We start from the raw sequence: 24,288 nt of genomic DNA, 5'->3' as shown, positions 1-24,288 counted from the left end.
TTACTGATCTTATCTTTTAGTGTTTAGACCTATTAACAATTACAGTATAACATAGTATGCGTTTGCAGGATTTTCTCTGTCTTTGAGGAGACAATACATAAAGTGGCTACACAAAAGGTATTACAGTAGGCCTATGTTTTTTATTCCAAGCCCTTTAGAATATAACAGATGCATACAGACTGTCAGACAAAATACATCCAGACAGTTACTCTTGTTATAATATTTACATAAAAAAGGTAACATTCAAGCTTTCTAATGCGTGTAATGACTGTTTAATCGGTAGCGATCAGGGAATGAGATCCCTTGAAAAAAGTATTTCATTTACGAAAGCTGTTTTGGTCCTGTAAATGTTTTCTAATACCAAGTGTCTAGAGGCAAAACAGGTTTTCTATGGTCTCGGGAGTGAATTAGTTATTTAGCTATACATTAAAAACAAAGTAATTTAAAAAATGAAACCATGCAGGTACAATGCACACAAACAAAAACATGAAAATATAAGCTTAGTGAACAAACTATTTCCATAAAATCAAATGGTCGCAATAAGACAGTAACAGGGTTTTCCCTGTTATAAAATAGCAGTTTCCCTGTGTTGTGTTGTTGCTCTGACGTCTGACTCTGATGACATCACGCAATGATGATGTCATTAATGTCCCAAACAAAGGCGAGAGGCAGGTCCTTCATCTGCTCCTGGAAGACACGGTCGAACCTCTCGTTCTGGGCAACAGTGAAATAATTCTTCCAGTCGCCAATGGTCCCTGTCAGAGAGAGGATGGGAAACAAAAGTAGGTATTTTATACACGAGAATACAACAAGCAGATGCATGGATGATCCCTTTTGATTCAGTGAAGATTAATGGATGATGTGTACAGTAGGACTGTAGATGGCTTGGTAAGACATGGTTCTCTAGGATTGCTCTTGGGATGCTACACATGTATGCCACTGCACAGTGGGAATGTGACATTGATGTGTGCCGACGTCTGGGTGTATACAGTACACACATATATACCAGTATTTATATACACTGCTCAAAACAATTAAGGGAAGACTTAATCATCACAGTATAACACCAAGTCAATTAAACTTCTGGGATATCGATCTGTCCCGTTAGGAAGCGTAAACGATTGTTAATCAATTTCACCTGCTTTGGTGCAAATGAAAGTGACAACAGGTGGACAGGAGAGGCAACAGCAAGACAACCCTCAAAAAGGAAATGGTTTTGCAGATGGTTTTGCATTTCTCTTTCCTTATCCTTCTTGACTGATTTTTCTCTAGTTTAGCATTTTGCTATTACACAAGGAGAGCTGGACAGGGCCATAGAAGGGCAACAACCCAGCAACAACCCAGCAGCAGGACCGGTATCTGCTCCTTTGTGCGAGGAGGAACAGGAGGAGCACTGCCAGAGCCCTACAAAATGACCTCCAGCGGGCTACTCGTGTGCATGTTTCTGACCAAACAGAAACAGACTCCATGATGGCCTTGACGTCCTCTAGTGGGACTTGTGCTCACAGCCTAGCACCGTCCAGCTCGACTGGCATTTGCCAGAGAACACCAGAATTGGCAGGTTCGCCATTGGCGCCCCGTGCTCTTCACAGATGAGAGCAGGTTCACACTGAGCACATGTGACAGAGGTGAAAGAGTCTGGAGACACCGTGGCGAACAAACATTATGCTGCCTGCAACATCAACCAGCATGACCAGTTTGGCGTGTCAGTGATGGTCTGGGGAGGCATATCCTTGAAGTGTTCCCTTAATTTCTTTGAGCAGTGTATATATATATATACTGTACATACATAGATATATGTACTGTATATACAAATACAAATGTCTGGGCTCAATATTATTGGATAAACAGTATAAAGGTGGAACTTGCATACCTTTCCTCATGAAGATTCCCTTCCTGTGGTTGAGCAGACTGTCTGACACCAGCTGGTAGTTGGCTTTAGGGTTTTGTCTCATGTTCTGGAAGGTGCAGTGTTCCACCACACAGGACAGCTGCTTATCCGTCAGCTCCTTCCCAAGGAACACGCAGATCCTCTCCACTACTGATCTCAGGTCCTGCAGAGATAGAGACGCACATAGACACACATTTTCTAAAAGGATGCAGAGGAGGCCACAGACTGGAATATCTCTACAAAGTAGACTCTACTCTTAAAAAGAAAACAACAAAAAAAGTACTATATATATATTAATATCAACACACACCACACTGTTGGACACACACACACACACACACACACACACACACACACACACACACACACATACTGCTGTATGTAGATTACCTGGATCATGCTCTCATAAGTGATGTTCAGGAGGTTAATGTCATCCCTGTGAGCGTACCAGGTCTTGACATGCTCAAACCAACTGTTCCCATAAACTGCAACAGATGCAGCAAAAACATACTGACCTAATAATACCATGACAGTACAACACATATCTGCTTTCTGGTCTCTTATCAGTCACTAACAGATGTAGTTTTACCTTTTCCTTCCATGAATGTCTCAAAGAAGCCATTGAAGTCCTTTGGGGTCTCCAGCATGGCTGCATAGTTGTGGAAGTGGAAATAGGATACTAGAACATCCTTAGGGTTTCTGGCCACATAGATCACCTTGAGGAGTAGAGTCGGCCTACTATTAATATTATCAATATAAAATAAATTATATGATAATAATGAACTGATCAATCAGTCAATAAACCAACCAGTTAGTTCACGTATCATTATTGATTGACTGATACTTTTTTTATTCACCATTGTCCATATTATGTAATACTGTAATCATGAAAGTACTGGCCACAATAGTTAGAGAAATATGAAACTATCCATTCAGTGAACTCAACCAACCTTCCCTTTTTTCTTTCTGAGCGCAAGCGGCATGAACTTGAACTGGAGGTGAGAGACTCTGACCCTGGGAGAGGGGGCAGAGACAAACTCCTTCTCACCGCCAATCAGTTCAATCCATGGGACATGTTCAGAGTTGACCTGATCTGTGGTTGCTGTGACATCACCCTTGGCCTCTATTAGGCGGAGGATCTGCTGCATCCAGATCGTCCCTGTGAAGCACAGAGCAGACACGACTCTACAGGTCAAGAACAGAGCAGACAACATACTACAGGTCATGAACAGAGCAGACAACATACTACAGGTCATGAACAAAATAGACAACATACTACAGGTCATGAACAAAATAGACAACATACTACAGGTCAAGAACAGAGCAGACAAGACACTTGAGGACTCTGGGGCAGTGATGTAATTTCTTTCTTTCTAATTTCTTTCTCTCCAACTCTCTTTCTCCAACTTCTCTCTCAACTCTCTTTCTCCAACTTCTCTTTCTCCAACTCTCTTTCTCTCCATTCATAATGTACAATGGAACCAATTAGTTCAGCTTTTTGTGGTACAGGTCAGGGCAAGGCTGTGCTGTTTTTTTCGTGACAGTTTGAGTGTTGTCCAGCTTTATCACAATAGATACTAACTGACCATTTGAACATCCACTTTCGATTCGCAGTTCACAAAGACATTGCAGCAGAGTCATTCATGCAGAAACGCTGAAACACATTAATCTGTTTTGTTCCTCCTATAGCCAGTGAGCTAGTCACACACATTGCCCTTCTCTCACTCGCTCACTGTCCTGCTCACTGATCCTGCCCTGCTTTGGTGCATAGGTGAAATGGCTTCATCATCTAAAGACGCTTCCCCTGCCTGTGTCCTTTCCCTCATTCTGCACTGATGTGAAAGAGCAGGACTGGTGAAAACATATAACCTGGTATGCATCCACCATATTGCTTTCTTCTATCCTACGTTTTCAGATTAGTAGGTAAAGGAAAAAAGATGAGGAAAGGAGGCCACTTTAGACTACTGCGATCTACCCACGGCTATGGTATTTGATCCAGCAGCCTGGTGTTTGATAAATCATTGTTCTCGGTCAAGAGGGAGGGCTTTCAGCATTCCACTTTACTAAAGACGAGGGCAGGGTTATGGGAAAGAGTGGAGGATAGTGGTACCTGTACCTAAAAGACATGCACAAATTATGTTTACTTGATTACTAATAGACAGGGCAGAACAAAGTGCGCAAAGCTCACTGACACAAAGCAGTGTAAACAGAATAAGATGTACAGCAGGTCAGATGAATCAATGAACCTGTGACATTGTAGAAAAAGATCAACAGAGGTTAGACTAAATAGAGCACTTTAGTTCACAAGTAGTAGGAGTGTACATAAGTAGGTATCCTTGCTGTTTCCTGACCTGACTTGGGATACGTGATGGTGAAGACGTCCGAGTCTCGGATCTCCCAGTTGTGGATCTGGTCCACCTCTTCAGGAGAGTGGATACCAGTGATCAGGTTGAATCCCCGGTGGGACACCAGCTTGTAGTCAGGGATCTGGGGATCAGGGTGATCTACTGGGTCTGAGGAGATATGGTCAAAGAAAAGATGGTATTTGTGTACATTGGTTTCACCAGAAATTACTTGCTTTTTATGCATACTGCAGTCTCCCTATTTTGGGGTACTCAAAAGTAATGGGATAATTGGCAGGTGTTCCTGGTAAGTCAGGTGTGTTCCGTCACCTGTGCAGGCATAAGAGATCTGTCAATATTTAGTATTGATATAGACTTTGCATTTGCCTTTGGAGTTTGCTATTGGTGTTTGTCAACATGAGGGATTTATTTTTTTAATGAAAGTCAAGGAAGCCATTATCAGGCTGAAAAACTGAAACATAGCCCAAACCGTAGGCTTGCCAAAATCAACAGTTTGGAACATCATTTTAAAAAAGCACTGGTGAGCTCAGCAATTGCAAACAGACTGGTAGGCCAAGGCAGACTTCCACAGTAGATGACTGCAAGATGCAAACCACTAGTTATTCTCAAAAACGATGGTCAGGTTACAGTTTGCTCAAATGTAGGTTTGGGCATGTATAGCTGCCACTAGAACGTGTCGTCATTGACGATGTAACCGCTGACAGCAGCAGCAGCAGAATGTGTTCTGAAGTGCACAGAAACATCTTGCGTCTGCCTGAGTGCAAGACAACGTCTCTAAATGTATTGTATGAATCAGACAGTAAGACAATGACCCAAAACATACAGTCATAACAACTACAATAGGGAGTTTTTCAGGACCAAAACGTGGAAAGGTCTTGACTGGCCAAGTCAATCTTCAGATTTAAATCCAATTGAACCCACATTTAATTTCCTGACGGTAACATTTTAGGCAGAAAAACTCAAAACAAACACCAATGTGAAGATGAAGATGGCTGCAGTACAGGCCTAGCAAAGCATCACCAGAGAAGAGAAGATAGATACCCAGCATCTGGTGGGGTAAATGAGTTGCAGACTTCAGGCAGTTACTACAGGCAACAGATTGTACTAAACACAAGTGCATCATTTGGACATTTGATACATCTCTCCTATTACTTTTGGGTTCCCTGAAATAGGGTGACTATGCATCAAAAGTGTTGTAATTATTTTTATTTAAAATCCAAACTTTTGTAGTGTGGAACCAAAAGAAGAAAACATGCTTCACTGTTCCATTACTTATCACATATAGAGAAATAATGTGATAATTACTTGATCAATTAAAATATTAACTATGCACCTACAGTACAGGATGCTAGTGAAAAATGTGTATGTATATGTAGGTCATGTGTATGATAGACTGAATGCTCTGTGCAAATATAATGATTGCTTGATAACTGAAAAGAATGAGGTTTGCTTGGCCTTCAACAGCCACTTCACCCAGGCTGGACTTGTTTGATGATGATGATTGTGAAGAGCCTCCTCCTGGTGATTGAGGTTATAAATGTAATGTGAGGCATGCCTCTCGGTTTCCCTTTGCGCCTATTTCTATTAGTGTTGTTTTTGAGTTATTGCAATCCATTGATAACAGGAAGTCAACTGGGGAGGATAACTTGGATCCATTTTTCTCAAATTAGCAGCTCCAGTAATTACAGAACTAATCGCATATTTATTTAATCTTTCTATATTAACAGGCATAGTTCCTAGTATTTGGAAATCATGTTTTTCCATTGCATAAAGGTGGAGAAAGAAGCGACCTTAATAACTATCGACCTATGATATGATGTGTTTTTGACATTGTGTAGAGGTAAACCCTGAATACTTTAATCATTGGTGATTATCAGCAAGTTGTAATATCTAAAGTGCTGACACAGGCTGCAAACTCTCTGTCTGCAACTGGACCTGAGCCAAATATAGAGACCACAGCTAGTGGGGGCCAGTATAGGTTACTAGTGGTCAGCAACAGAGCAGAACAGCATGGACACAGGATGAAGACTTATATGGGTACTGGGGTCAATAGATCAGTATATTTGGGAACGAACGGTCAGCTGACTGAGAGTCAGGTAACTGTTGACCGGCCGTTATGGTATTGGAAAGTGGCGAAAGCCACATCTAACTTTAGTGGCAAGGGACAGCTGTTTCCGGTGTCAGCGGAAATCTAGCATATAAGGCCGCTGCAAAGTGTCATTAGGGGTGTGCCTCTCACCGTTGCTTGCCGTGTGTTGAGAGGCTGACCCAGCGCTGTAATGGAATAAATCTATCTTAATTGTCTACCTCGAGCATTAATTAATTATCATAAGGAAGCAACACATCTCGGCCTGCCGCCCTTCATCTGAACATTCATCTTATCAATTGGCGTTTAACGAACAGGATCCTAGATTCAGCGAGACAGGTAAGGCAGATAAACACAGTGTGGTTGTGTGCTTAACCTGAATTGTTGTTCTAGAGGGAAAAACCTGTAATTTTTTTCCTTGAATGAAGGAAAGGGGATGAATTTGATGATGGGGGGGCCAATGACTAGATTTGACTAAATATTAAAGGTTGAGTATTGGTGTGAACATGAAGGTCATTAATCCACATATAGGATAATACGGTATAAAAAGGACAGAGCTGCTAGGTGTCACTCTGGAGGAGATTAATACTGACACTGGATATTGATTAATTCATAGAAGAATTGATTAAACGGAATTGGGCATTCCGGGGGTTTTTATTTGTTTATCTGTAAGGTACAGACATATTGAGGTATTTGACAGGAAATAAGGTGAACTGCAGAGCATGCTTGAGTCAATTAAAACTATGAAGTAGAATGTTGATTAAGATGGTTAAATGAATAAGGTATTGACACGCAAGTGGTTATGGTATGTAATTTGAAGTATGATTTAAAGAAAGTGTTTATAAGTGGTCTAGTAATGTGGTATTATGTAGAGAAACAGGATAATGAAAGATATAGGTCAGCGGTAAAAAAGACAGTTGTAGGACGATAAGAAGTTGAACGGATACGGCATTTGTGTTAATGGTAAAGCGCAACAGATTTGAGTGACAAGATTGATTTATTGAGACAGGAGAGAACAGATGAGACGTGGATTTAAATGACCTTGATGAGACGCAATGCAACAGACTGAATTAAAGTATATGACACGAATGGTGTAACTATAAAGCTCTAACGAGACAATTTAGATAAAAGAATTCCTTTTTACTAACATTGTGTGCAGTGTAATTAATCAAACATGGGGAATCAAATGTCTAGGACGGCAAATTGTGAGAAACGGATTATTAAGTACAAGTCGGTTAGGGACTTGCCACGAGGGGAAAAGAAAGCTATTAATAAACTATTGGAAATTGATCCACACATAATTGATATTCCGATAAAATACACTGATACAGTGACACCAAAAGGATGGATTTTACTTAAATTAGGACCATTCTATGCAGAACCGTTTCTAACAAAGATTGCGGAATGGAGTGACGATAATTTCCCAAGTATCGGGAGTTTTGAAAAGAATAAACTAAAGATTATTGATGAATATTTGATATCAAACAAAAGCATTTGCGACCCATTATGGGATATTGATTACATGAAAGAAGTCTATCAAGCATGGGTAATAATGTCTAATCAATGGCCTGGTAATATTGTCAGAAAGAAGGAACACAATAGGTCTAACCCTATACCCAAGGTAAAGGAGATACAGAGCGTGTCTCCTCCTGTACAGGCGGAACAGGCGGAGCAGGCTGTGATACGCAGCGTGGTCCGGGTGCAGGCACCATTGTTAAATATAGAGGAGAAAGTACTGTATAAACCATTAACCCTGACTGACGTATCTGCAATCATAGTCGACGCACCCAGACCCTTGATTAACCCAAAAGGATTCATAAATTGGTATAAAACAATGTTGCTCCATGGTAATTTGAATGGCACGGATTTAAGATACATTCTGATCACGTTAATGCCAGATGTTGAAATTGATACTTTGATAAATGCTTGTGAAACTTTGAATGAAAATAATGATGGGCCATGTAGAGGTAATACAATTAATGAACGATTCCCATGGTTTAATAAACAACACAAAGTGACTCACATTGAACAATTAACCAAATTTCTAAACGAACATGCCAGCCAAAACCGTGATATCTCACAAATTCTGAACTGTAAACGTAAGCCTAATGAAACAATGTCTGACTTTGTAATCAGATTCCAAAATACCTGGAGAGAAAAGGCGAATTTGGAATTAGATGACAAACCTAACGCATTCTTTACAAATATGATTCTAGATGGTATTGGAGAAGATGCAAAGAACTTCAAATTATCAACACCAGACATTTTCTCAATGACACCAGCATTGATTGAAAAACGAATAAGGGAATTAGAAGCTTTGGGATTGTTTAATAAGCGACACCAACCACAAGTCTTGGAGCTTGCGCAATACACGGACCTAGAGGGTTGGAATGAATACTAAGCATTATGGGTAATGAAGTCTTACGTGAAGCATGTCGAGTGATAGAGTTATAGGAAAATCATTGAGTTAAGTAATAATAATCCTTGTATTGATTAACATATTGTAAACAAATGATAAAGAGTGAAATGAATAACTATTGTATTTTCAGGACAAGCTAAATAGCTTAGCACGAACAGCAAAAGGTGGTAAGAGACACGAGTGCACTTGTGCTCCACAAAAGCTGCACCAGGGACGACGCTCTGAACCAACACTATTAATAGAACTGCCCTTGCAAACAAGACGCAGCTCGGTGACACAGAGACACACACACGCAGAGAACACATAGAAGTGTTAGACATGAAAATGTAGTTGTCTCTTATTGTAATTATCATACAATTCTGCATTGACTCAGTGAACGTAACATTTGAATTTACTTAGTGAACAGAGATAAGACCATGCATTGATGACTGTTGATGTTCACACCAGCAAAGAGGAATATGTGACATTTTGATTGATGAATAATCCCGAACGGACAACACAACTCTTGCCAATTCTATCTCCTGACAGAAACAAGAAAATTGAGAGAAACTGAGCGACGGACTAAAAAACGGGGGCGTTGCTGAGGGCCAATCTAACAGAAGTGGGGGATGAAATGACAGTGAACGATTGACGGATGAGAGAAAGGGGAAACCACAAATAATAATTCTCTGTGTAACTGTAAATGAAAATGTTGTTTTTCTGTTTGGAAGCGGAAACATGATAATGACAGGACAGACTACAGACTTTGATAAAGCAATTACACATACGAATAATGACAGTACTTCACACGATCATCAGTGTTAATCGGCCAACAGCTGAACGCACGAGCATTACACATTGATGCAACATTTATGATAAAGAACCATTCACACTGACTCAAGAGTGTCTCTGATAAATCTACTAAAACTAGTGTTGTTCCGATACCGATACTAGTATCGGCATGGCCACCGATACGCACAAAAATGCTGGTATCGGTATCGGCGAGTACTAACAAAAAAAAAATCCGATTTTTTTTTTTTTTTTTTTTTTTTTTTTTTTAAGTACTAAAGTTATTTTGTTTGTAAATGTTCACTTGCTGTTGCACTACTACTACGACTGTTTTATATCTTAAATGGATATTGCACTGATTGGCATCTGTGAGAGCCACATTTCAGGTTTTATAAGGGGTTGATTTTCTTGTCACCATACCAGGTAGACAATAAAAAAAAGTTCTATAGTATTCACTCTCTGTTGGTATTTTTTCCTGTTTTACAAAGGTTTTGAGCAGTGCCAGACTAAGTGTTAGCAATAATTTTACATTGAGGTGAGTATGCGGCTCCAATTTTTTTTTTTTTTTTCCCTTTTCAAAAACCGGTATCGGATCGGTACTCGGTATCGGCAAGTACTGCACGGTCAGGTATCGGTATCGGTATCGGGATCAAAAAATGGTATCGGAACAACACTAACTAAAACCAACGGGTGATTGACTGAGAAATATTTGATTATAAGAAAGGGATAGAACATTTAAATGTTCACAGCAAATTTAAATCTTAATGCAAAAAAAAAGCTTATAGTGTACATAGACCAACGGGGAAGTATTCAAGCCATCAGTAACGATTGTGATCAGAATTTTTAACATAGGTAGAACCTATCTACCTCATTAAAAGTATGCTTATGGGAATTGACTCAGATTGCACATTGACAGTAAATAAACTAAGTATTGAAGAACTGATTTGGATATTAAAGGGACGGTTCACGGTTTTTCACAACACAAGTCCTAGTTTGAATACCCATGGCATGAACGTCAAATGACAAATCTTTTTGTTTCCTCTAGGAGCATTGATGAAGGACGAGTTAACCATTTTGAGAGAAACTAAATGTCTGTCTACCTGTACTTAACGATTGTGCAATCCCTGTATCTAAAAATGTCTCAGCAGGCAAGTGCATAACTCACTAGATGGGGGGGACCACAGGGAGCCCAACCCACTCTCAACTCTGACGATGAGACCCAAGCAAAGGGGAAAACACGTAGTATGACAAATGATTACTGATTCCAGTACCATAATGATGACTATCTCTGCTATTAACAATTATTCTTGATGTTGTTGTGAATTAAGATTGAAACTAGGACAAGAGATACCGGACAGACGATGCGTGCCGAGAGTAACCGTGTGATCCTGGCCTCATTGTGGATAAGATGGATGGCCACAATTTTATCGGTTCTGTATACGATCTGGGTGTTAACTAACGAAACAGACTTTACTTTAACTGAAGACTCTGACACTAATCTTGTTCGCATGCGTCGTGACATCCAGGGAGTTAAACCGAATAGCGCACTAGACTCAGTTGCAGGAGTTTGCCAGTTTGTTGACAATTGTTGTACGTATTCACCACAACAGGATTAAACCTTTAAGATCAGACGATGGGGACATAGAACAATAGGGGAGAGAAAAGTAGGGGGTAAGGATTTAGAGTTTCAAGAACACTGTTAAAACATTTGAGCAAGCATCATGATGGTGAATGAAATAATTTCTACTGTGAGTCTCTCAATAACACAGCAACAAGACAAGAGGACACAAGGCGAAAGACAACAATGGTCCATCAGCATCTCAGATAGTGCCTCATTGCGACCGGAAAAGCATGATGGTCCCTCTGTTGAAGATCGACCTAGGATATCGAAGAACCAAGACACTGATTGACGATATCCCTATTTGTTAAAAATGTATAATTATGTAACAAACTATGGAAAAACATGTGATTTGACTTAATGATGGAAATGATACCTACTTCATTTGTAATGAGTAGTTAGACATAGTAATGAGAAACCTATTTGGATATTTTCTCCTTTAAACAACAAAAGGTTTTTATCCAAAGAAGGTGATTATTCATCAGAGTAGTTTTAACCACAAAGTGACCTTTTACTCACGCCAAGTCAATTGTGGAGTGAGATGTTTGTTCACTTTGTCAGGCCACATGACTGGGGACTTGCATTGGTCCATGGGAAAAGTCATTTAAAGGCAGTTCCGGGGGGGGAATGCAAGATCTCAACCATGGGGAAGGAAAGAGAAATAATTAAAGTTACTGTCCATTAGAGAAGAAAAAAAAAGAGTGGGCTGATATGATGTGTTTTTGACATTGTGTAGAGGTAAACCCTGAATACTTTAATCATTGGTGATTATCAGCAAGTTGTAATATCTAAAGTGCTGACACAGGCTGCAAACTCTCTGTCTGCAACTGGACCTGAGCCAAATATAGAGACCACAGCTAGTGGGGGCCAGTATAGGTTACTAGTGGTCAGCAACAGAGCAGAACAGCATGGACACAGGATGAAGACTTATATGGGTACTGGGGTCAATAGATCAGTATATTTGGGAACGAACGGTCAGCTGACTGAGAGTCAGGTAACTGTTGACCGGCCGTTATGGTATTGGAAAGTGGCGAAAGCCACATCTAACTTTAGTGGCAAGGGACAGCTGTTTCCGGTGTCAGCGGAAATCTAGCATATAAGGCCGCTGCAAAGTGTCATTAGGGGTGTGCCTCTCACCGTTGCTTGCCGTGTGTTGAGAGGCTGACCCAGCGCTGTAATGGAATAAATCTATCTTAATTGTCTACCTCGAGCATTAATTAATTATCATAAGGAAGCAACACATCTCGGCCTGCCGCCCTTCATCTGAACATTCATCTTATCAACCTATCTCTGAGTTATCCTGTTTAGGTAAAATCCTGGAATCAACCAACCATTTCTCTCTAACCACTCTGTTTTAAGCCCTCATCCATCTGGTTTTAGAGCTAATCATAGTACAATCTCAGCCACCACTTAAGTTGTTAATGATATAGTATCTGCCCTAGACAAAAAGAAACATTTATAGATCTGTCAAAAGCATTCGATACGGTTGATCATTCTCTTCTTTTAAATGGACTATACTGTACAGTGTTGGTTTTGATAGCAGTGCTTGCGGTTGGTTCCAGAGCTATTTATCTGGTAGACACCTAATGTGTGAAAGAGCCCGGTCACTATTATATTCACTATTTATATTAATGACATTATTTTATCCCTGAGTGGCTGTAAAGCTCATCTGTACGAGGATGACACAATTATCTACTGCATTGTGGACTCTATACAATCAGCTATTGACAATCTACAACTCTCATTTAATGCTCTGCAAGATGAGCTCATTGGCCTTAAGCTTGAACTCAATGCAAGCAAAACTAAATGTATGGTGTTCTCTAGGGCCAGAGATATTGCTCAAAATAGTTTGCATATTTCGACTAGAATAGAGAGTCATAGAGAAGGTTACAGAATATAAATATCTTGGAATCTGGCTAGATGAACAATTTTCATTTAAATGTCATATAGACAATCTTGCTTGTAAATTGAGGCAAAAAATGGTTTCTTATTAGGGAACAGAACCAGTTTTCCAATGACATGCAGAAAGAGGGTTGTCGAAGCAGTCTTTCTATCGGTCCTGGATTATGGATTATGGATTATGGATATTTGTGGTTTATAGAGGTGCTACTCCTTCAACTCTTAAAACTTTGGATTCTGTCTATCATACTGCTCTTAGATGCATCACTGGTGACAGATATGATACGAACTACATACACATCTTAAACCAATCATTACTAGATTGGAACTATGACTGAACCCTATTTGACATGCTCAAATGACTGGCTGACACCAGAGGTTCCCCGCATACAGACTGAACTTGGAAAGCATAACGAGAGTTCAAAGTTCGTTATAATGCCCCTGCTGCTTGGAATGATCTTCAGCTCACGATTGATTCATCAATGTTTATTATTTGTTGAATAATCTGTATGTCTTGATGAAATTGGAAATGAGGGTGACCTCAATTGTCCTTTCGAGAATAAATAAAGGTCTGAATTTGAATTGAATGATCGCCATTGATTCTTCAAGAATACAACCTATAAATGCCTCATGAGCTAGTTCAGCATTCTCACCCCACCACAACTCTAAATATAAGCTTGTTTTACTGAATTGTTTGTAAACAATATAATTGTAAACAAACTATAATTATAGGTTCTAAACAGGGTTAAAACGATCATTTTGATGGTCAGTCCTTGCAACCATATTACAGCCCTATTACACACTAAAAAGGGATAAACAAGAAACATGTCAATTATTGGAGAAAAAATATTATTGTAGCCTTAACTTAAAAAACAAAACAAACAAAAAAAAGTAGACAAGCCCAAGGCAGTAGGCTATATTCTGCAATGGATATTTCTTTTGGAACGGACCATTGCCCCTATAGTCTTGTGTGAGCGCGCAGCTTACCTGCCATTGCGTGATGATTGACCGGTGTCGTTTCGAGTGCCAGTGTGACAAAGTGCAAAGTCTGTTGGTTTTTTATACCCCTGCCTCACCTCAAGAAGAGCCCTGTAAACAGTTCACAATTATCCAGATAAACACACACTAGTCTGGAGGATGACATGCACGGAGCATTCCGTCTTTTACGCAGGAGTAGATTGCGCATCTACGAAGGGAAACCGATTGTAGCCTCTCCCAGAAGGGGATCCATTGATGAGACATGTACGCATAAGAGTTCAGCATGTGGTTCTTTCTTATTCACTGCGTCCAGGAGAAACTACTCGTGACGTTGGAATTATAAGGTTCTATCTCAATTTTTGTCAAAATTGAGTTTTTTTACATAATCTGATCCATTAGGTGTTTATTAATGCCTGTGTGGTGTTATTTTAAAAATGTTGACATTTTTGAGTTAGTAATTAATAAAATACAAAGGTTCCATCTCACAAAACATAATGGAATGTAAAAACTTGACGCTCAATATCTCTGAACTACCCTAAACGGAGATAGAACCTTATATTTCTAAGCTCATGTAATGTTAACGATGTTCACCATGCAACCTGCTGTTGCCTATATGTGCATCCTATAGTTGTGACCAAGGGGAAATAGAGCGAAAATGTGATAAGTCTCCATATATAGTTTTTTCTTATTTGTTGTCCGATCACTCAATCACTCACACACACACACACACACACACACACACACACACACACACACACACACACACACACACACACAAAGCGAGAACGTTGGAAATGAATACTCTCTCTCCCATTCTTTCACCCCTATAGCATGTAAAGATTTTAAATAAATTGCATATCATATTTTGAGGCAATAAACCATAATAGGCATGTAAACCTGGTTTTGTATCATTTCATCAACATGAGTTGATGTCTAAGCACTCCTGTCCCTCTGTCTTCCCTTCCTGGCAGATAAGGACATACTGGTCAACAAGAGCACACGGAATCCTTCAGTTATCTCTATTGCTCAGCTGTCACATTGCTGAGGGGGGGGGTATGCACCAGGGAATACTACTTCTCCAACCCAGGGTACAATGGTTAATTAGGACATTCCAGTCATTCCAGTCAATGGCCAGTGGATCATCTGTATTATAGAATGTGCTTTTCACCCACCAAAAAACAGTTTGTTTTGTTCTCAGTGTTTCCTCAGGCCTTGTCTTGAAGGTATGTGTGTGTGTGTATGTGTGTGTGCATGCTTAGCTCTTTGTGTGAATAAGCCTATGTTTGTATGTGGTTATGTATGTGTGTGTGTGTGTGTGTGAGCATCTGATTGAATCACAGCCACATTCACAAAGGGCTACAGATGACAGATGTGTAAATAAGGCTGTGGTATGCTGCATCTCAATAGTCCAGTGACGTCCTTTACTTGTCTACGTTCCTTCATCTGCATTGATTCTCTACAAATCAGTGTAAGGTGACGGGATGCAGATAATAGACAATTGAGATGCACCCCAGATCAGTGGTCTCTCTCTTCCCATGTAAGGCAGTACATCTGGGGAGGCTGGTGGAGGTAGAGGACAGAGAACAGCCTCCTTGTGATGCATGGAACGGAATGAGGAATGGTATGAAATGTGTGTGTGTGTGGTAGCATTCCACATTCTATTGCAAATGAGCCCGTCCTCCGATTTCTGCCTCCGCCAGCCTCCCCTTGGTTTTGGCTCCTTGCTTTTGTTCTTCGATTAGATAATCAATTTGGCTGGCCATCTTGCAGACAGATAATCATTATTACAAATTTGTTGTCTTCCTCCCTCTAGCAATGCGACTGCCAATGGCACTGGTTCTTAAAGGTTTTACTAATCAAAGGTTTTACTTATGACGACTGATGTATAGTTGATTTACTTACAATAAGTACATCTGTCTAAGTAAGTCACTTTGGATAAATAACATAAAATGTAAACGTATTACCACTCATTAAAATACATAATTTATTGCTTAAATTAAAATCAAAAAAATAAATACAAATCAAACATAAGCCACTCTGGCAGTAAGAAACGTCATGTACATTCACAGTAAAACAAAGCAGACATCTGCAATCCAGCTTCAGGGAATCCTCTCAGCACACAGGGTTCTGGAGTTCACAATGCGTGTCTGAAAAACACAAGACATGAGAAGACACATGAACATCAGACAGAGGTGACACAGTTACTCACTGTATTTCACAAATCATAATTCATAAGTTGTCATACAGGACATGTCAAGAGTAATATCCCCTATACAGTCAATTCCAGCAACTCCCGCACCTATGTGACAATCCAGACTTTGTAAATACAGGCCACAGATATGCAGGGAGGGTTCATATATATTAGCAGAGGATTACAGTGATTTGATTGTGGGCGACCATTGCAACATTTACTTAGTAACAACGCATAGGTTGGGGATTTGTTTCCCACTGGGACCATATTGGTATCTACACTGAAACATGTACATGCACTCACTGCAATGTAAGTCACATTGGATACAAGCATTGGTGGTGTAATGGTGTGGGGAACCTATTTTGAGTATTATTGCTGACCATGTGCATCCCTTCATGGCCACAATATACCCATCTTCTAATGGCTACTTCCAGGATGATAATGTACCATGTCATGAAGCAAAAGTCGTCTCAAACTGGTTCCATGAACATGACTATGAGTTCAGTGTTCTTCAGTGGCCTTCCCAGTCACCGGATCTGAATCCAAAAGAACACCTTTGGGATGTGGTAGAACATCATGTATGTCGGATGTTCGAATCCGGCCCATGCCCTCGTCTCCTTACTTTTCTGTCTTATCTTCACTATCTATCCAATAAAATTAGATATATGAGTGGAACTGCCCCACTCATTAAAAAAGCATAAAGTGCACCTGAAAAATCTGCAGAATGCAATCATGTCATCATGGACCAGAATCTCAAAGCAATGTTTCCAACACCTTTGATAGATATGGTAATTTCTTATCCGTTCATAGAAAGCTGCTGCTGTCAGACTGGAATACATTCCAGTGTAAGGATGTTTGATCAATGATTGCATTATCAAACAGGCCTGTGTTGTTAGGTATGTTCTGTGGTTAAAGCAAATAAACGCCCGGGCTTCGTTACCGTTTTAGGTTAACCTCCCTCTTGTGTTCACGGTCAAATCTGACCGAATGACTTTGTTTGTAATCATAAATATTGTGTTTTTCATCCCATTGCCTCAAGACCTTATGTTATCCTCCACCCTAGGCCCCTGAGCATATACACTTGATTGCATTGAATTGCATTGCATTTTGGGGGATTTATTGAACCGTGTCACACCTATGATGTTTCCGGTCAGAATTGACCTCCATAGGAACATTTTGACCGAAAGTAGCAAAGTTGGAAAATGAAAGATGAAAGTAGGCTACACAATGAAACACTGGCTTGCCAGTATCAAATCAATACATCCCATGCATCAATGGAACGGGAAGAATCCCAGCTACAACACTAACTAAAGAATTTCCATCTCCGGTACACACAGCCTACATGGCAGGCATTTTTATAATATACAGTAATGTACAGTAAACACTAACTTTGAACTTGCTGCAAAATTATAATATGAAATTAACCCCTGGTGTCATTCTGCCACCCCTTGATTCTACTTGCTTTGACTGTTCAAATGAGATGTCAACCATCAAAATTGGATAAGGGGTTCCAGAGATATCACTGTGCAAAACACACCGGTCCATTTTGACCGAAAGTAGCAAAGTTGGAAAATGAAACAAACAGAAGAGGAAGGTTAATCAAAAGAAACGGAAACATTTTTTGCAAGCCACCCCTCATTACGAAACATTACAAAGACACACCTGTTTCTCCTCAGGTGTGAGTGTGCCCTCTACAGCTACCATCTGGTACTGCTTGTGTTTCAGGTTCCCTGGGAACTTCCTCATGCGGCGGACCGCTGTGGCGGCGGTGGTTCCGTCTCTGTCCAGCAGCTTCCTGAAGTCAGCAGGGGAACAGCCCGGGTCCAGGATGAGGAGACACAGGCTGCCGTTCTTCCTCTGCTCCACACCCACGATGGAGCGACTGTGGCCTGAGGGCAGGGACGGGGCGGGGGGAGGGAAGGAGAGGCACGATTCAACAGTCCGTACCATAGACATTTGATTATGTCCACACATTCAACTGCTATAAGAAACCCATTAACAAACACCTCAACTCAATCAAACACATGGGAGAGATGAAGTGAACTCAATGCACGTTGAGAGAGTGGGGGTGAACCTCAATAGTCTAAAGCAGGGGTGCCCAATACGTCGATCGCAAAGGTAGTATGGGTAGATCGCATGGCATTGAACAACAACAAAAAAAAGTTTAAAAAAAAAAGTACAAAAAAGTAAAAATAAATAAAAAATAAGTTCGCCTATCATCCATCCTCACTATGGCTTTTGCCACTTGATTGACGTACAGGTAAGCCAGTCTGCGATCTGATCTTTTCACCTAACACACGGTTCACCACGCATGCGCAGTCAACAGCGCCAACTACAAAATACAAAATACCGGCGAGACTAATTAACTAGTTAGCCTTCCAATTTCTACTATTTACTACTAAAGAAAGGGTATACAAATGAGTGGGGAAGCTGGACCAAGTAAGAAACCAATAACGTATAACTTCCATCCAGAATGGGAGGAGGACTTTTACACGATGTGATATTGGAAGTGCGTCTGTCTGATCTGCAGATCTACGATGGCTGTTAGAAGGGAAATGTGGCAAAAGAGCGAAAACGTACAGCTGTAACGATAGCTTCTTATCGCGTCAGTCACGTTCTTGTTAAACACAAGAAGTCATTCAAAGACGGCGAAATTGTGAAAAAAGCGTTTCTCGAGGCTGCAGATTGCCTTTTCGATGACAGATCCACAGTGGCTGATGACACCTTGCAGCCTGCCTACACCTTGCAACCAGCTCCTACAGCCCTGACTACTAGAAACTAGCTGCCTCCTCCCAGTGCCAGGTCTCCAACTAAGGTAGAGAAATGCATTTATTTCCTCCTTTCAAACTAGGGAATTACCTGTTTTGTATCTGGTTTACTTTTCTGTTTGTTGGATCAGTAGTTGGCTATGGTACTGCAGACTGGCTGTCAGTGTGTGAGTGAGAGAAAGTGAGTGTGTGTGTGTGTGTGTGTGTGTGTGTGTGTGTGTGTAAGAGAGTGAGAGAGAGAGAGGGAGAGAGAGGGGGAGAGAGAGAGGGAGGGTTTGTGCTATGGCTCCCTATGCAGACTGGCAAATGTGTGTGTGTGTGTGTGTGTGTGTGTGTGTGTGTGTGTGTGTGTGTGTGTGTGTGTTTGTAGTACGTGCATGTACGTTTGCGATGTTGAAACTAGACTGGTAGATCTTGGCAGACTGGCTACTTGAAAAGTAGATCTTGGTTCCAAAAAGTGTGAGCACCCCTGGTCTAAAGTGACTCCCTCTCCTTCATGTTCATTGATCTGTAAACACATGGATGCATGCTGGAAAATTGGCCTTAACCTACTCATCTAATATCAGTGGAGTTGGGAGGTAGTAGATAGGAAAGAGAGAAAGAACGTCTCTTTAGATGATAGAGATACAGCCAGTGAATCCATGTATCAGTACACCCCTGCTATCAGCCGGTAATGATGTTAGGTGATGTGTACCTTGGTGCTGCAGGTAGAGGGGGGGTTGAGAGGTCTGCACCACCCTGGGGAGTAGTTTGGCGCCCCTGCTGGCCGGCACAGAGAAGTACTGCTTCACCCACTCAAACAGGCGGGGGTGAGTGTCCCCTGGGCCCGAGGGTTTGTAAAAGTCTATGATCCGAGCGCTGTGTATGGGAAAGGACAGAGGTCAGTTACTATATTCTCTATTCTTCTATTCTATTATAGTCTGTTCTGTGTGTGGGTGGGTGTGTCTATACTTGTGTGCGCACAGTGTGTCTGTGTGTCTCTATCCATGTCTATTTTGAGTCAGTGCAGCTACACCAACATGCATTAGCAAACATTTGTAAAATGGGAGCAAAGTTTACCATCTTTACCTAAATATTTCTAGTAGATGTGATGAGAAATAACCAAATAGGAGCTTGAATACTGTGTCTAGCGTTTCCATGATATGCCTTTTCAGACTGTCCACGAAAACTCTGGTTGAATAGCATTTTCTCAAAAACATTGTTAAAGATGAGGTAGGTACAATAAAACTCATGCTGTAAAGTATTCTGAGGTATTTTCTGCTCTGCTGAACACTATTTGCCCTAGCAAAATGGGGCCCAAAGTCTATGTTTGTGTTTTCAGCGTTAGATGTGTTACATTAGAGAGTGAGTATGTGAGTGTGTGTGTGTGTGTGTGTGTCTTACTACAGACCTGACTCTGAGGGATGTAAACAGAGCGTAGATCTCTGTAGCTCCGATCCAGGCACGGGTGCCCTGCAGACGCTGGTTGAAGTGGGATGCCCCGTGAGGGTCCAACCCCTCCCGCCACGCCCCCTCAATCAACGTCTGCACCCGTGGGATGCTGGGAACGGACCCCTCTGGAAGGGTGAGGGAAGAGACAGAGAGGGCAAGGGAATGATAAGGTATAACAAGTGTAAGAAGAGCTATGGGTGAGAATGGGTGAGCTGCAACCAAATCAGACAAGAGAGCAGTACAGTACTACACAACCGGTTCACTTTAAGAGAACTCTTCTGACAGCCACAGTTCTTTTCAAGTGTGCTAAAACAACTCTAGAATATGTGACATTGTAGAATGTGCACGTTGGTTTGATACTTGTAGATGTGTGTGTGTGTGTGTGTGTGTGTGTGTGTGTGTGAGAGAGTGTGTGTCTGTGGGTCTACCTGAGAGACAGGTAGTGTACGGCTCCAGCCTGTTGAGGGAAGACAGGAGCATCTGGAAGTTCCTGTAGCCACAGCCCCAGCCCTTGTCCCCCTCTGAGGAGCAGTAGTGGTCCGTCTCTGCACACAGCCACACGTGCACACAGTCTTTACTGGTCTCTCTCTGGTAGCACTCATGCAGAGCGCTGAGCACACCTGGAAGAAAAGAGGGGAATACAAGAGGAACAGAGTGTCAGGCGGAGAGATGGAGAGAGAGAATTAGGAAAAAAAGACAGGTCAGGTGAGAGAGACCTGCATCCGACTTCGTCCGTCACTCTTGTCCTTGTGAAAAGGCATTGGAGGAGATCTAGATTCCTCCTTGCATATTCTCCAATGCTTTATGAGGACGAAGCAAGAGGAGGCACACACACGCACGCACGCACACACACACACCCTGTGTTCTGGTCCTGCCGTCATCGACCCCCGAGGCCAGTGACTCCATCATCTCCGCTCTCTTGGTGTGAAAGTCAGCAGGTACCATGTTACCTCGAGACACGGCCTTCTCCATGGTCTTCTCCATCTGCCTGCGATAGCCCCCGCTGCTGTCCAGCCCAAACTGCCTCTGTACACACACACACACAGTTTATTTTGACTACTGGAACAGGCCGACATAAGAACCCATCATATACTGTATGTGAGCTCCCGCGGAACACGCAGCACGCGCGCGCACGCACACACACACACACACCTGCAGTTTCTTGAACTCCTCTGCCTCCTGTTTAGCCTCCTGCTCCTTCCTCCTCTGCTCCTCTTCCTCTTGTAGACGTCTAGCCAACCTCAGGTCTGAGACAGGGCTCCCTAGAACAACAACAACAACAACAACAACAACAACAACAACAACAACATCAACAGTCACAGACAGGTATAAATGAATGCACTTTTTCCAGCACATTGGGAATCTCAACTGTAGTAGAGCCCACACATACAACAACTACTAGTAGTAGTGATGTGTGGTATGTGTGTGTTGTATCCCTTGCTCCTAACTCATATTGTGTGTCAATGTTTGTGTCACCCGTACAGTACCTGCAGCCGTGGCCGTGCCATAGTCTAGGTGTAATTCCACATGCTCCTGCAGTGATGCGCTGTCCGCACACAACAGAGAACACAATGGACACTCATAAGTCTTCATTCCTGCGGGGGAGTACAGGTCAAGGTTCACAGGGGTTAAAGGGAGAACGCCCGAAACGGATGGCTGCTCTGATAACTCTCTGACCAGACAGTAAAGATAGACAGACAGACAGACAGACTAACAGACAGATATACAGATAGACTCAAACAGAATGTGTTGACATTATGATAGAAAGGCAAGAGGACAAACCTGAGCTGCTGCTTGAGGGTGATGAGGGTGATGCCTCAGCAGATGACGATGTGGCTCCTAGGACAGCCTCTGAAAATACAATATTTAAGATGTGTCAGAGATAACATCTGACTCAATGGCTCAGGCATGTGGTGTCCTATACACATATAGAGAGAAAGTATGGTCCTTGCGGTGCAATCTCTGCTGAGCTGTGTCTGTGCTGATGGGTTTGCTGATTGGTTTGTCAAGTACAGTCTGTGTGCTGACTGGTTTGTAAAGTACAGTTTGTACAACACAATTTGTGCTGACTGGTTTGTACAATGAGGTGTGACCGGTTTGAACTGTGCATGCTGGTTTGAACTTGTGCTGATTCGTTTAAGCTGGGCTGACTGTTTTTGAAGTGTGCTGAGCTGTGAAAGATAAGGTCCTGAGATGACAGATACCTTCAGTCATGCTCTGTTCTTGCAGATGCAGCTCCACATGCTCCTGTAGGATTAAGCAGTCACTGCAGACCAGGGCACACATGGGACATGGAAACTGCTGCTCTAAACATACACAAGACATAATATAACACATAGAGAATTGATAATATAACGATATAAACAGTGAAGCATCCATGGACACAGACTACAATTCCAAGTTCTATATTAGAACAGTAAATCATTATCTAACAACGTGTGGATTTAACACATTTCAACCCATTCTGCTCAATGCACCTTTTCTTGGGGAGGAGAGGCGTTTCTGTTTGGCCTCGGAGTGCTCTGCTCTGATTCCTCCCACCGTCTCTTCAGCCTCTCCGTCTCTGCCTGACCCTTGACCTGTCCTGGTCCTGGGACTTCCTGTTGGCCTAATCACTGTGGAGGTGGCTCCAAAAACTGGCACAGTCCCCCCAACCAATGTCCCCTTATTGACAGGTGTGGTACCTGGAGGTGGGGTAGCAACAACACTACCCTCCTGAGACAAAAGTGTGTTATGATCGGATGTCCTCCTGAGCGAGACCCCAGCTGCAACGGTGTCAAATCTGTCCCTTGACAAGTTCCTATTGGCTACTCCTCCTTTGGAACTCTCAGACAATCGCCTGTCACGTTTACCGTCCGTCATAGTGTTGGCAGGACTTGGCCTGGGTTGGACAGCCACGTTACCACCTCCATCCCCTCCTCTTCTGCCATTATGCTCCGGGTGTGCAGTGCTTATGTGGAAGCTCAGTTCATCATAGGAGACACCGGACAGCGAGCAGAGCGGGCAGCTCATTTCGTTCTCCATGTGGCTAAGTAGGAGATGGGTCCTCATGTCCTCTTCCAAGATCACCTCCTCACCACATATTTCACACGTCAGCAGCATCGGGCTTTGGGAGGCAAAGCACAGCTTCCTGAAATGAAGGGTGTCATTCATAATTGTTGTTTTGTTCAAGTTGAATCAGGATACCAACGCAACTGTCAGGTTAATAATGATGTTGTTAACGAGATGGGTGTTCTTGGAAGGCTACCACTGCCAGGCTCGTCATTGGTTGACATGATCTATCTTTGGCTACAAGAAAAATCTATACCAAAGACCGTATATCTCTGGCTATACTGACGATCACTGTTTTGAGAATAAGTGACGTTAGAATTATAAGGTTCTATCTCCATTTTTGTCAAAATTGAGTTTTTTTACATAATCTGATCCATTAGGTGTTTATTAATGCCTGTGTGGTGTTATTTTAAAAATGTTGACATTTTTGAGTTAGTAATTCATAAAATACAAAGGTTCCATCTCACAGAACATAATGGAATGTAAAAACTTTGACGCTCAATATCTCTGAACTGCCCTAAACGGAGATAGAACCTTATCATTCTAAACTCACGAATAGCTGTGACTGAGTGTGTGTACGCCTTCTATACAAAACTGCAAACGATGTTTCGTTTACAAAACAATTCAGTTAAGATAGGACATCTTATGTTACTCACGGAAATGTTATTGACGACTTGATAGCTGTCAAGATATATGTTTTTCTGTTTCACTTTTCATTCATAGCCAAGTTAGCGTGTTTAGCTAACATCACCTCTCATAACATCAAATTCAGTTTCAAAGAGTCAGTGGTGCCGGGGGCTGACGGGAGTTCGCTTTGAGAGCGCC

General features: G+C 41.8%; 2 protein-coding genes across 2 annotated transcripts; both read right to left on the bottom strand.

Annotated features, from left to right (window-relative positions):
- Positions 1–624: 624 nt before the first annotated feature.
- On the bottom strand, positions 625–14,038 carry LOC308166655 (amine sulfotransferase-like; the record flags this gene model as incomplete). The annotated part of the gene is made up of 7 exons (XM_080540982.1): positions 625–755; positions 1,874–2,054; positions 2,282–2,376; positions 2,481–2,607; positions 2,842–3,050; positions 4,243–4,404; positions 14,032–14,038. The coding sequence occupies 7 exons, from the start codon at positions 14,036–14,038 to the stop codon at positions 625–627; spliced, it is 912 nt and encodes a 303-aa protein (XP_080397108.1).
- A 2,083-nt stretch (positions 14,039–16,121) lies between these two features.
- Positions 16,122–23,486, bottom strand: zufsp (zinc finger containing ubiquitin peptidase 1; the record flags this gene model as incomplete). The annotated part of the gene is made up of 10 exons (XM_080540981.1): positions 22,890–23,486; positions 22,617–22,718; positions 21,900–22,007; positions 21,565–21,674; positions 21,270–21,438; positions 20,841–21,032; positions 20,372–20,537; positions 19,676–19,839; positions 17,876–18,102; positions 16,122–16,169 (listed from the first exon to the last, which is right to left on the bottom strand). The coding sequence occupies exons 1-10, from the start codon at positions 23,461–23,463 to the stop codon at positions 16,122–16,124; spliced, it is 1,860 nt and encodes a 619-aa protein (XP_080397107.1). The 5' UTR covers positions 23,464–23,486.
- Between the last annotated feature and the right edge of the window lie 802 nt (positions 23,487–24,288).

This window comes from Nansenia antarctica (genome assembly GCF_963989245.1).
Source record: "Nansenia antarctica genome assembly, chromosome: 10".
NCBI lineage: Eukaryota > Metazoa > Chordata > Actinopteri > Argentiniformes > Microstomatidae > Nansenia > Nansenia antarctica.
Note: the sequence above shows the minus strand (reverse complement) of the source record. Positions and strands in the feature narration are given on the sequence as shown.